Below are 13,165 nucleotides of genomic sequence, written 5' to 3'. Positions count from 1 at the left end.
TATGCACCAGCATTGCCAGGGTCTTTGCTGGAAAGCCGTGGAGGCTGCAGACCGAGGCCAAGAGTATGGAAGGGCACATGTAACAAAGGCCGATGGGCCCTCTGTCAACCAGAGACAGTCATGACCCGCAATGAGAGTCTTCTTAGCATTAGATGGAGCCTCCTAGTGAGCCAAATCAGAAATTGTGCTATTTGTAAAGTTCAAACAACCAAGAACCTATAATATCTCTATTAAAAATTAGTAAATTGATAATCAGGGCAAATGAAATTAAAACTATAATGAGTGGAAGGAAAAAAAAAGAAAATGATGGGTATGGGGAGCATTGTGGAGAGAGAAGAGTCCTTTAAGACCAGGACCTGCATCTCCTTCTTGTCACTTACTCCTTGACCTAAGCCATAGAGACTGCAGCCATTGGCTTCTCACCCCCTGGATACCATATAGAAGCTTCACCTTCAGTGTTTCCAAACTCTACGCTCATTGTGCTCTTTAGACCTGGATCCTGGCATTTTGTAGAGCTTAAAGGTGACTTTCTGGGCTTGAAGATGTTAGTAGGATACAGAGAGAGGAGTGGAATGATTCATACCTCCCTAGGAACTACCTCCATGCTTCCTTAGATGAGACGCTCCAGGCACATTGGCCTTTTACATTTCTGGGAAGTACTGATAGACAGAAGGGAGACATTTGGATAGATGTGGCCAGGTGTTATGATGTCAAAGCTCACAACCAAGACACAGGTCTTAAAAACACTGTTGGAAACGGGTGGATGGGGAGGCTAGGAATTGAAATATTTGTAGTCTCCGTCAGAGTTGCAGGCAGTTAGTGTGGAGTGAGGAGGAGGAAGAAGGCAGTGTGGTGGCAATCTCAGGGCCTGGAATGGAAACTGACCATCATAGAAGACGTAAAGACAGGCAGGAGAGATATCAAAGACAGACAAATCCAGACAAGAAATACACTTAAGAATAACACATGTTGGCTCAAATACAGAAACATCTAAGTGGGTTCCTACCTCGTTAAATCTCATCACAAGGTCTTCAAGAGCATTGTGTTCTCCACTTTGAGAGGTGAGGATTGATTCTGAGATGGATGCTTTGAGACGGGGCAGTGATCTCTGGCATTCAGGTGAACTCAAGTCCCGGGTTAAGAAACAGAGGTAGTCCATGGGCAGGACCCTGCGGTAAATGTTCTGTTCCTGTTCTGTTAAGATGCTGGCCACTTCCTCTGGGAACTGAATGAGGGGCTGGAGATCAATCAGCTCTTTGCTGATTCCAGCAGAACTTGAAGGAACAGGATTGGAATTGGCCATAGAGTTGCCCGGTTGGCGTTCTGGAAAAAAAAAGAAATTATGGTTATACCAAGACTGGGATTCCCGACAATAGATATTTACTGAAAAGCCAGTCAAAACCTTATGAAATTCTCAGCTTAGTGAGTAGCCCTACACTGTCATACTTGCAATGAAGACCTTCCTCACATCTGTCCTCCCACATCCCTGGGAGGTGGAGGTGGGGACTTGTCTTCTGTCAGAAGCAGCATTAATTTAACACATCACTATCCAACAAGCTCACTATAAAATTTTATAGATCATCTAATTATTTATCTTCCTTGGTTAATCGTCAGAGTTAAGATAAATAATGTTGAGTGTGTGTACAGCCAGGGGCATTTGAGGACAGAAGAAGATTGCACATTTCTTATAAATGTGTAGCTCCTCTGTAACACACAGTTTCAAAGCATCATGGTATAGTCTACCATTGCCACACCTGCAAAGGCTTCTATTTCACTGAGGATCATTTGGAAGTTTGCAAAAATAGACCCACCTATAAAGGTAAGAAAGGAATGGGTTACATGGGAATAAATTCAAATACATAATCTTAGCTCATGTTACTACTGGTAACAAGAAGGTGGCAGAGGAAATGCAGGGCAGGAGGTGATGAGGCAATAGAAAGAAATACTGAAGGCAGGGATATATAGGTTCAAACAGTTCCCTTAATAGAACTGACACACACTTCTCTTTCCTTTTTTTTTTTTTTTGGTTTTACGAGACAGGGTTTCTCTGTGCAGCCCTGGCTGTCCTGGAACTCATTCTGTAGACCAGGCTGGCCTTGAACTCAGAAATCCACCTGCCTCTGCCTCCCAAGTGCTGGGATTAAAGGCATGCGCCACCATGGCCCGGTTTCTCTCTACTTTGATACCTGCCTACTCTAGTTCTTAGCTTAGCTATCTGCCCAAATTCATTCATTCATTCATTCATTCATTACCTGTTTTCTAACTGAGCCATTTACTATTTTTTGAGGACGACCCTGAACTTCTGCTTCTTTTGAGGACTATAATTACAAGTGTTTATGTGGTACTGGAACCCAAACCCAGGACTTTGTGTAGGCTCATCAAGTACTCTATCAGCTGAGCTATATCCCCTGGGAGAACATCCAGCTTTGTAGTTAAACAAATTTGGGAAAGGTTAAAACATTCATGTTATACAATCTCTTCCTGGAGATACTTCAGGTACACTGGTACATTACTACAGGCTCTGAAGGACTTGCAGCAAAGAGCCCATTTGCTTTATCTTAGGCCAGCATTGCCCACACTTTATCCAATATCTAGTTGATCATTCTGTACAACTAGCATCCTTGGAACCTCTTCTGGAAACACTACTATGAGATCCAAACTACCCATAATCTCCATCCTGTGCATGTTTTTTTTCTTATAGCAGACCCTCCTGGACATCTTTATATTCTCATACTGCTGCAGTCGAGATCATATGCTATACAACCAGAACCATACCTGCTTCCTGTTATAGAAGGTCTACGTGACCCTTGTTAAGATTAGGCCCATCTGTCTTCCTGTTAACACCATACTACTAGACTCCCACCTATGCCAAGCTGGGAGTGCTGGGCAGCTACCAGTTCTAGAAGGAATTCCATAGCTTTCAGATTTCAACTCTTTCGCCCTCTCTTGCAGAGATCTTCGGGCGTATCACCGCAAATGGCTCTAAAACGGAATCACTCAGTGTGGTGGAGAGCATCTGTAATTCCAGAACTAGAGAAGGTTAAACAGGAAGGTTACGAGCTCAAAGCCAGTCTAGATGAGACACCAAATTTCAAGCCAGCCAGGGCTTAAAAAGTGAGTGGTGAGATCTTATCTCAATATATATGAAGAAAACTCTTCAAGGTTGCACTCTCTTTGCCCTCCACTGATACAAAGCTAGATGGTTCTAAACTTATTCCTGGTAACAATTTCTGTTTTGTTTTCCCTATAAATTCTATCATAGCCACATGATCACATCTGTTTAATCCTAAAAGTCAGATGGGTGAGCGAGGGATTCACTTTATATTTATCTGTCTCCTGGACTAAACCACCAAAATCCTACTGTAGCAGAGACTGGGGACTACCACTTGGTTCCTCTAAACTCATATTTTTAAAGTCTAACATATATCCCAGAATCTAGCCCCTGTGTTCAGTTCTTTGAATAGTTTATAAAATAGCTGTGCTTACTGGAAATTGAGTCACAGTAAAGCTAGATGCCAGGGATAGTTTTTGGTCTTGATAATTTATGTACAGTGGAATTAGGACTTTTTCTCAGAAGCATCTAACTTGAAAACATGATTTCAAAATAACGTACTCTACAGAGGAAACAACAGTAAATCTCCTGTAGTAACAACTTATGTAATATAAAATAGACTAGATAATGAAACAAAATACATGAATAACTAAGATCATATGTTTGAAACAACAATGTATCCTGAGATAGGAATCACTGTCACAATGATGGATCTAGTGATAAGTGGGAATGATGGAGATGAGAATAAAACAGTTAAAAACAAAGAAATATAACCAGAGTAACCACAATAAATCTAATGGCCTTGTGACATCATGCCCAAAGACAGCACAGATCAAGGCTGGAAGGCTTGAAACCTGTTTGGGTTTTTCCATTTTCTAAAGGCAGGATTACTTGGGAATTTTTATATATTCACAAGGTAACATACAAGTATTCTTGAGACACAATTTTCTATCACCAGCTCCCATGCTTTGAACAGGCACTATATTCCTTCTTCTCTCATCCTCGCTAGCCCTTCCTCCTCACATGCCATCCTCTCCTACCTCATCAGCTTATCAGCCCAGCCTCTCTCTGCACAGCTTGATGCTGGGTTAGTGACCTGGAGCTCACCACTCCTGATCTTTCCCTCTCACCTGTGCACCCACAGGGAGTGTACGTTGTCTCTTGCAAAAACCTTCTTAGAAAGCTTCTGAAGAATAAATTATCTTTCCTAGCTATGTGTAGCAACTCATACTATACAATACTATACTATGCTATACTATACTATACTATACTATACTATACTATACTATACTATACTATACTATACCTAGTTTGGGGTGGGGGAGGGATGGGGGAGATGGAAACAGTAGGATCCAGAGTTCAAGGCCAGCTGAACTACAAGTCTCTTGCTCAAAAACCAAAACCCAACCTAAAATTATCTACATCCCTTTCAGGCTCAGATACACAGTTTTCTGTAACGCTTACTCTACAGCTGAATATTGAGACTATCACAGCCTCAGGCACGGGTACCAAGAGACAAAGTAACTGCACATTGCGATTCTCTGCTCAAATATAAGCTTCCTATGCTTAGTACTAATTTAAATGTATTCACTTATATATATTGTAAATGTATGTGGGTGTGAGTGTGCTAGATACCACACACATAGAGGTCGGGGGGCAACTTGCAGAAGTCAAGTCTCTCCTTCTGCCATGTGAGTCCCAGGGATTGAACTCAGATCACCAGACTTGATGACGAGCACCCTTACCTGCTGAGCCATCCCCCCATCTCCCAGGAGATTGGGCATTATCATCCAGATTTGACTCACAACAGCTGTAGCTCATATAAGGTGACATAAGCAATGTCAGAGCTGTCACAGACACAGGGTCTACTTGTCTTCAGACCCCATATCCTCATTAATCAGCATGCTGTCGCCTTGACATCCAATCTATAGACGAATTTCAAGAGATTTTGGTTAGTGTAATTTGTTTGTTCATAAGTTGGAGTGATCAAATAAAATGACCTCTTTGACTTTTAAGGTGAGAGTGTGTGTGGCCCAGAAGGTAGACTTCTCTCCTTCAGTCTGAAGCATCTCTGTAGCATACAGACATTCAGGTGGGCCCTTTGTGAGTTCATAGGAATTCCCCATGGTTTACATCAGAACTGTCTAAAGTATGTTAGATTAGATCTATACAAAGCATAATTTTAATAATTTACAGGGGATACTGGGTTAAAACAAAGGTAAAGATATTTTATTCATTTTCTTCAATTTTTTCTATTATTAAACTGGTTTTTAGATCCTACGAAGGGATCTCTATGTGAGCAGTGATCTTTTCTTGTTTACTAAGTCCCAACATCAGAGTACTTAGAATAAAGACTAGAACACAGTAGGCACTTAGTAAATGAACAGAAATTTTCACATCATTTTTCTTGCATCCATTGAGATGTACTGTTCAACATGAAGGCCAGCCTCTGATCACTGACCACACACATGATAGCTCCTTATTAGTGTAGGGAAGCAGAGTGTTCAGCCAGAAGCCAGAATCTTCAGGTTCTAACTCACCTTTTTGCCATTTCCAGAACTGACTGCTGATAAGCTAGATTCTTGGGTCTTTGGCACAAGCATTTAGCTCCAGCAGTAACTACCTGCTACACGAGCAATGGTTTCCTCCCAGTATGATGGCATTACTCTGGAACTGCGATGACCACGTGAAGCATAGAGGGGAAAAAAAACCTTCTTCTTCATTAAGAAATGGAAGTGGCTGGAATTCTTGAACCTTAGCTTGAGGTACTTGAGTGGGGTTTTGTGCTGACCAAGTTACTGTTTTCTATCATGCAATCCCTATAGACTTGGAGATTTTCAAAATGTACTAGATGGAGAGTAACTCATGGGAACCACTCATAAATGTAGTTCATTCCCTGGGTCTTCCTGCTTGATTCAGGTTCTTATACATTACCCCAGGGAATGATCCTAGCAGACGAAGTCACGTTGGTGATCACCAGACAGGAAGGAGAGAGAGGCGTGCTCTCTGAGGATGCTGAAGCTTTTCTGAGTAACTTCTCTCAAAAGAAAGGTTTGGCCTGGACTTCCCATTCCCCAAGGCACGGAGCTACTTAGGTAAAGATGATGAGACCCAGAAATCTAACACATTTGTCTCTTCCTGAGCACACCCATATTCTCGTGCTTCCTTGTTTTCTACAGTGATACCCCCATCTCTCTTAAAATAGGCTTCAGCTATGGGGGACAAACTACTGTCTCCTGAGCAGGCACAGCCGCTCTCCCCCCAACCTCACCCCCTTCTCCACACAGATTCTCAGAAGCCCAGGAGTTCTTGGAAACATAAACTTCAGGCCCAGGCTTGACTCATTTCTGATAGCTGAGGGTAATGAGACACTGATCTCTCTGTAAATGATGTGGAGACAGACAGCAAGGTTGAGGGCTGCTGGTGATAGCACATCATATTCCCTGTGGGAATTACTAAGGATTTGAGAAATCCTGCAGTTAAGAAAGGAGCCTCTTGGTTCTAGAGAGATGGCTCAGCTATTAAGAACACCTATTGCTCTTCCAGAGGATCCGAGTTCAGTTCCCAGTACCCACTTGCCAGCTTACAATGGAATCTAACTCCAGTGGGATCTAATACTCCATTCTGACCTCCTTGAGCACCAAGCACACACATGGTACACATACCTATATGCAGGCAAAACAATCATTCAAACAAAATAAACGTGGGTTGGGAAGGTATAGTGTTAGGGAGTGTGTACTAACCAAGATGGTAGCACTTTTTACAATAGTGATTAAAGCATAACCAACCGCTCAGGATACTTGGCCACGCTGGGAGCATGAAGATCTTTCAACCCACAGATCACCAGGGAAACCAGGAATGCTAAGCATGCAGATTGTCCTCTCAAAGGAAAGGATGCAAAACCTGTTTTTTCCACCCAGAAAGCTGGGAATTGGAGGTGATTAATAGCCTTGTGATCTGTGTTATCTCTAGGGCCAGACCATATTCCAGCTCTCACTACCAGGAGCGGAGGTAGCTAATAGTCTAAATGATTGTTACTTTATCTGTTTAGACAGGGGCTACCTCAAGCTCCCACAACCAGGACCAGAGATGGCTAATAACCTAAATGATCTCTGTTATCTGTGTCACTAAAACCATGCCAGATCCTGCCATAGGCCTCTCTTGGAAGAAGTGACATGTACTTTGAGTTGAGTTTCAATGTGACTGTGCCTCTTTGTGCACTAGAGATTGTAGTACACCAGGAAACTTTCCCCCAGACTGTACTGTTTTAAAATATGCTGGCAATCAACTGCCTGACGTCAGACTCTCAACATTTAATTCAGCCTGACAAAGTCAAGCTGGACCAAGTTTTCATTCTCACCTCTTTATGGTTCATTTCTCTGCCTGTCACGGTGCTTGCAGGGAATGCACCTCAAATAATAGCTACTCATTCTAGCTCTTGCTTTCCAAATATTACTGTCTTTGGCACTATAAAACAGGCTTTATTCTCACAGAAAACATGAATTGGGTGTGGCAATCTCCATTCCATAGACTATGGAACAGGAAAGGTTAAGCCATTTTCTTAAAGATAAGAGTGTCCTAAAGAGATGGGGCTGGAGTTTTAACTTTGTTCTGACTCTGAAAATATACCCATTTCACATCAAGCATTTTGAGGGATCTTTTGCAGAGGTAACAGGCTTCTGATTTCCCATGGAGTGGATCTCTCTGTCTGTCTCTCTGGGATTTCTCATTATGGAATCTGAAGTTAGAAGGCACCCTCTCTCTAAACTCCAACTCCAACTTTAAAGGACATAGGAAGAAACCCTAGGAGAAGAAACTCCAGGAGAAGGAGCCCCAGGAGAACCTGTTTATGACTTGGCTTCTGAAACTCTTTCAATCCCACTCTGTCACTAGTGGGGAGCTATGCATGGCTTGGAAAGCAAGTCAAGATTGTAGGCGTGTCTCCTTAGCCATTTTAATTCTAGTATTTTATCTAACAGATATTCTTGCAAAAACATAGATGAGGTAAACTAATCTGTACTGAAATGAAAAGTTTTTCATGAGTTTATATGAAAAAAAAGAAAACATAGAACAATAAATATGATATCATTGAGGGGTAGAGAGGTTTGTAATAGTAGGCCTAGGTTTTCATATCTGTCCAGGACACACAGTTCTGTCCTACTTAGTTTTCTTTTTTTTTTTTTTTTTAAATAATGTACAAATAACAGTATTTTAAAAACACATTAAAATGTTCCTGGAAAATGTATCCACAGAACAAAACTCCAATAATCTCATAATCAAAAAAGAGGCTCGGTTTTTGGGGTGTTCATATTTTTCCCAATAAATATTGCTGGGGATGGAGAGATGGCGCAGCAGTTAAAAGCACATGTTGCTCTTTCTGAGGTCCTAGGTTCAGTTCCCAGCCCCCACATGGCAGCTTACAACAGTCTGTGACTGCAGTGCCAGGGATCCAGGGCCCTCCTCTGACCTTCCCAGGCACTAGGCACACAAAGGGTGCAGAGAATTCAGGCTGGCAAAACACTCATACATTAAATGAATGACTAAATTTTCCTTTTGAAAAGACTTTAGTTTATTTAGGGAAGAGAGCAGGAAAAACTTCTTGTATAGACTCTATTTTTAGCTCTGAAAAAACTGAGTGAATTTTGTAAACAGTTACTTTATTTTAAAAAGCTAAATTTCAGGTTCTCAGTTGCACATATCTAATGGTGCACTTCCAATTATATAAAATAAGACGCAGAGAGAAAGACATTGATTTCTTTTTTAGAAAAAAAAAAAGTCAAAATTGCCTTGAAAACACCAGCTCTCAGTCAGAGCTAGAAATGGCTTCTGCAGGGAAGTGACAGGCTTAGAGAAGGTTGGTAAATGGGTGTCAGTTTTCCCCCTTGCCTCTTGTTATTGGTTTTAGAGTAGGGAAATCGATCTAACAAGGAAGGTGTCTGGCTTGTTTGCAGCCTCCCCTGACAAAGATGAGTTCATAAGATGAATGAAGCATTATTACTTCCAAATCATAACTTAAAATAATGTCTAGGGGCTGGAGAGATAGCTTAGTGGTTGGGAGCACTGCGTGTTCTTCTAGAAGACTCAAGTTCAATTCCCAGCACCATTGGTAACTCCAGTTCCAGGGGATCTGACACCCTCACTCAGACATACATGTAGGCAAAATACCAGTGGACATGAAAAAGATAATAGGTAAATAAAATAATCTCTAGATTGAGAGTTAAAACATGGTTAGATAAAACTGTCTACTACACTGACAACCCTCAGAAAAAAAAACTTATTGGACAATATTCCCATTTAGGAAACATTTTGTTGGCCCTGCATTCTGAGGAAATGCATGGCTACAAGAAATATAGAGACAAATAGGAGCAGAATGAAAATGGTCAATATTTCACTTTTCTCTCTCTCTCTCACACACACACAAAGAGAGAGAGAGAGAGAGAGAGAGAGAGAGAGAGAGAGTATAAAATTAGGATATGATATAAAAACACAAAATTTTTTCTAATATAACCTTCCCACATTGTACATTTCTTTAATCCTTATGTTATGTTTATTTTTAAAAGGCTCTTTAATAGTCCATGCTCTTTGTATATTATAACATATATTTTTAATCATTTTTCATAACCCTGTAACAAGCAATCTGTTTGGGTTTATTATATTACATGTCACAGTGAAAGAGGAAAAAAAGTGCCTATGTAGAATGAGAACTTGCCTGCTCTAGTACTGCACTGGTGGACTTCGTCATTCTGTCTAAACATGGAATCATACATAATAGATTTACTTCTCTTTTCCAGTCAGGATTCCTCCTACCTCATAGTCTCATTCGCTTCTCTGTATAGGACACTCCAGTACAATGTTAGAGTGGGAGTCTCTGCTTGGACATTTCCCACCATTATGCATAGACTCAGCTGAGAAGTTCACATAGATGTACCAGCTTGAAGACATTTTACACACACACACACGCACACGCACACACAGGAGAAGAGTTTGTCAGATGATTCCTCTGTGGCCATTGAAACGATGCGGGCTTGTCTATTATTTTACTGATAAGCATACTTAACAGATTGGATTTCATGCTCAAGTTTGCACTCATTTTGATCTGACAACACTATGTGGTTAATTCTGATCTGAGAAGAACGTTTATTGACTATTCACACTTTTGACTCTAATTTAGCCTTGCTGTTAGACAAGAGAAGGGGACCAAATGAGACGTAACAGTGACCCTGTCTTCAAGTCACAACCTGATATTTTGAAAACTTTTGGAAAAGGAATAGAATACACACACCTTTCTATTAATGCAGAAGACGCTCTATCATCATTGTGATCATACTCATATTTTCAACCTGTGGCAGTGAGTATCAGTTAGAATCGCTCTGCAGGATAAAAAGTAAACTATGATTATTGCTTCTGACTTAGAACAAACAGATCATTGCAGAAATGACCTATACCAAACGTTGGATAAGTCAAAGTTACTTAATGAGAAAAATGCACATGGACCTAGAGACTTGGTTTTCCCCCAGAAAGCTGAAATAATGGCGCTGATAGCATATCACTTACTGACATTTGAAAGCCTTCCACTCAACTAAGCACTAAGCTTATTACTTGCAAAAAATTAAGACCTCTTGATTTTACCAAGGGAGGATTAACATTCCATCTTCTAGCTGAGCAAACTCAGAGAGTACAGGCAACTTGTCCAAATAAGCCATAAGCAGTGAGAAGAAGCACCTGAATTCTAAGCTAGACACTGGCGGCTCCAAAGCCTATGCTCGGAACCATTTCTCGTGATTTGGGCACCAGAGTTTAACTTATCTGCAAACTCAAGATTATTCACTTCTTTTGAACAGAAATGGTATCAAAGTGACTAGAAAGTGTACTATGCGAATTCCACCTAGATAATATAAATGTGCTAGTAATGGGCAGAGACTATTTTATATTTACTTATGCAGCCAGTGTGTTCATGACTATGTTTGATGATTTAAGCAAAAGATTTTTTACTGACCCTTAAGCTGGATGCGTTAAGATCATCATAAGGTTGCTGCACAGAGGAAGCATGGGAATCTACAACTTCATGCCTGACACCATGTGCCTTGCTTGAGTTCTAGCTCAGATCACTACATTACTGTGACTTCTTACTTACTATACAGCCATAATACTAAATTCTGGGACACCTTGCAGCTCCTGATTCTAAGAAGGCTCACCATAAGTTGTGACCATCACAACTAAGCAAATGGCTTACAAATATACAACTCTGATTTTGAACTTCTTACTGTGACCAAATCTGGACATTCCAGCCTCTCGAAGTTAAGACAATTAAATTCCATCTAGATTTCATTTATAAAATAAATCCAACAGCTTCGTTTTCTCAGACTCAAAGGCCCAGAGGCATTCTTATTTCTTCTTCTATGTCCTGAGCCAGGCTTGTACCTATCCATCAACCTCTAGTCTCGAGGGCTGGTCCCTTCCCTTCTGCAGCCTCAGCTTTCCCCTAACTTCCACCTGCATGTGTTTATATCAGCTGCTGATTGTTCTATGCTGTAAAAAAATAAGAAGGATATTATAAATTCACTAGATCAAAGTGTAGTGGCTCAGAAAGGTCATTTGGCCCTGTGAGATGATGTCCCTGATGGCAACGCCAGGCAGGAGGGGGCTGGAGGCCGTCCCAGTGAACTGTGTAAAGGAAACAACACCATTTATACAAGTCTGGGAGAGATCTCACACTTCCTTCCTGGGGTCAGGTTTTTTTCTGATTTGGTATAAAACAGCCATCGGACCTGAAAAGACAGACGTTGGCTTCGTTATTTGGGGCCTGAGCAGCACACACAAGAACAGCGTTGGCTCCTCCAGCTGGATGTGAGCAGCTCAGTTGCCAGCATCTAGTGTCTGTGAATCCCTGCTGGCCAGCCGCCACTGCTTCCTGTGCAAGCCAGGGCTGAAGGCCCAAGAGTTCTGGCACCTCTAATCACTACAGATTCCTCCTTCTACCAGGATCCTCCCAGAGCTCCATATCAAGTAAAGAGTGCTCACAAGTGTAGACTCTAAGACGGGATGGACCCAAGTTCAAATCCTACTTGGCCATTTCCTAGTTCTTTAGTCCCATAATCAAGCTCTTTGGGTAGAGACATTTATCTGCAAACTTCTTGTGATTCCTAGCTTAGAGTACAAAACATCACCAGAATGGTACACATCAGTATTCTTGAACTCTATCACATCTATCAACGTATCCTGTGTGTGTCTATGTAGGATGGAATAGACACAGCTCAAGGTTCAAAGACCTGGAGACCTCCATGGGTTAAATTGAAAGGTTCTGGCAGTCATGGCAGTCATATCAGCAATTTTTCTCAGCCAGCTTACTCTCTTCAAGGCTGTCACTGCTGTGAGCAGACACCATGACCAAGGCAATTCTTATAAGGACAACATTTAATTGGGGCTGGCTTACAGATTCAGAGGTTCAGTCCAGTATCATCAAGGCAGGAATATGGCAGCATCCAGGCAGGCATGGTGCAGGAGGAGTAGAGAGATCTACATCTTCATCTGAAGGCTGCTAGCCTTTAAGAGAAGATTGACTTCCAGGCATCTAGGATGAGGGTCTTAAAGCACTCACACCTACAGTGACACACCTCCTCCAACAGGGGCACATCTACTCCAACAAGGCCACACCTGCTCCAACAATGCCACACTTCCAAATAGTGCTACTCCCTGGGACAGCATATGCAAACCATGACATTCCACTCCCTGGCCCCCATAGGCTTATCCAAACATATGTGTCTATGGGGAGCATACCTAAACATAGCATAATGCAAAATATACTTTGTTTAACTTCAAAAGTCCCCATAGTCTATAGTTGTTTCAACAATGTTAAAAGTCCAAAGTTCAAAGTCTCTTCTGAGATTCATCCAATCACTTAACTGTAATCCCCAAAGCAAGACAGGAAACCAGCTGGGCAAACTCCAAACTCTGCATCTCCATGTCTGATGTCAAAGCGGTCTTCAGATCTCCAACTCCTTTTTCATCTTTGTTGACTGCATCAAACTTCTTTCTCCTGGGCTGTTTCTACTTCCTGTTAACAGCTTTCCTGAGCAGATAGCCCATGGCTCTGGCATCTTGAACATCTTGGTG

At 41.5% G+C, this 13,165-nt stretch overlaps 1 protein-coding gene across 3 annotated transcripts in view; it reads right to left on the bottom strand.

Moving 5' to 3' along the window:
* Positions 1–13,165, bottom strand: part of Plce1 (phospholipase C epsilon 1) — a 304,329-nt gene that overhangs the window by 135,846 nt on the left and 155,318 nt on the right. For all 3 annotated transcript variants that reach the window (XM_031390225.1, XM_031390227.1, XM_031390226.1), the window contains exon 4: positions 1,007–1,323. In XM_031390225.1, the coding sequence (XP_031246085.1) occupies positions 1,007–1,323 (317 nt within the window). The remainder of the gene's footprint in view (positions 1–1,006; positions 1,324–13,165) is intronic.

Source organism: Mastomys coucha, unplaced genomic scaffold, assembly GCF_008632895.1.
Source record: "Mastomys coucha isolate ucsf_1 unplaced genomic scaffold, UCSF_Mcou_1 pScaffold21, whole genome shotgun sequence".
Taxonomy (NCBI): domain Eukaryota; kingdom Metazoa; phylum Chordata; class Mammalia; order Rodentia; family Muridae; genus Mastomys; species Mastomys coucha.
The sequence above is the reverse complement of the archived record's forward strand: the minus strand, read 5'-3'. Positions and strand labels throughout refer to the sequence as shown.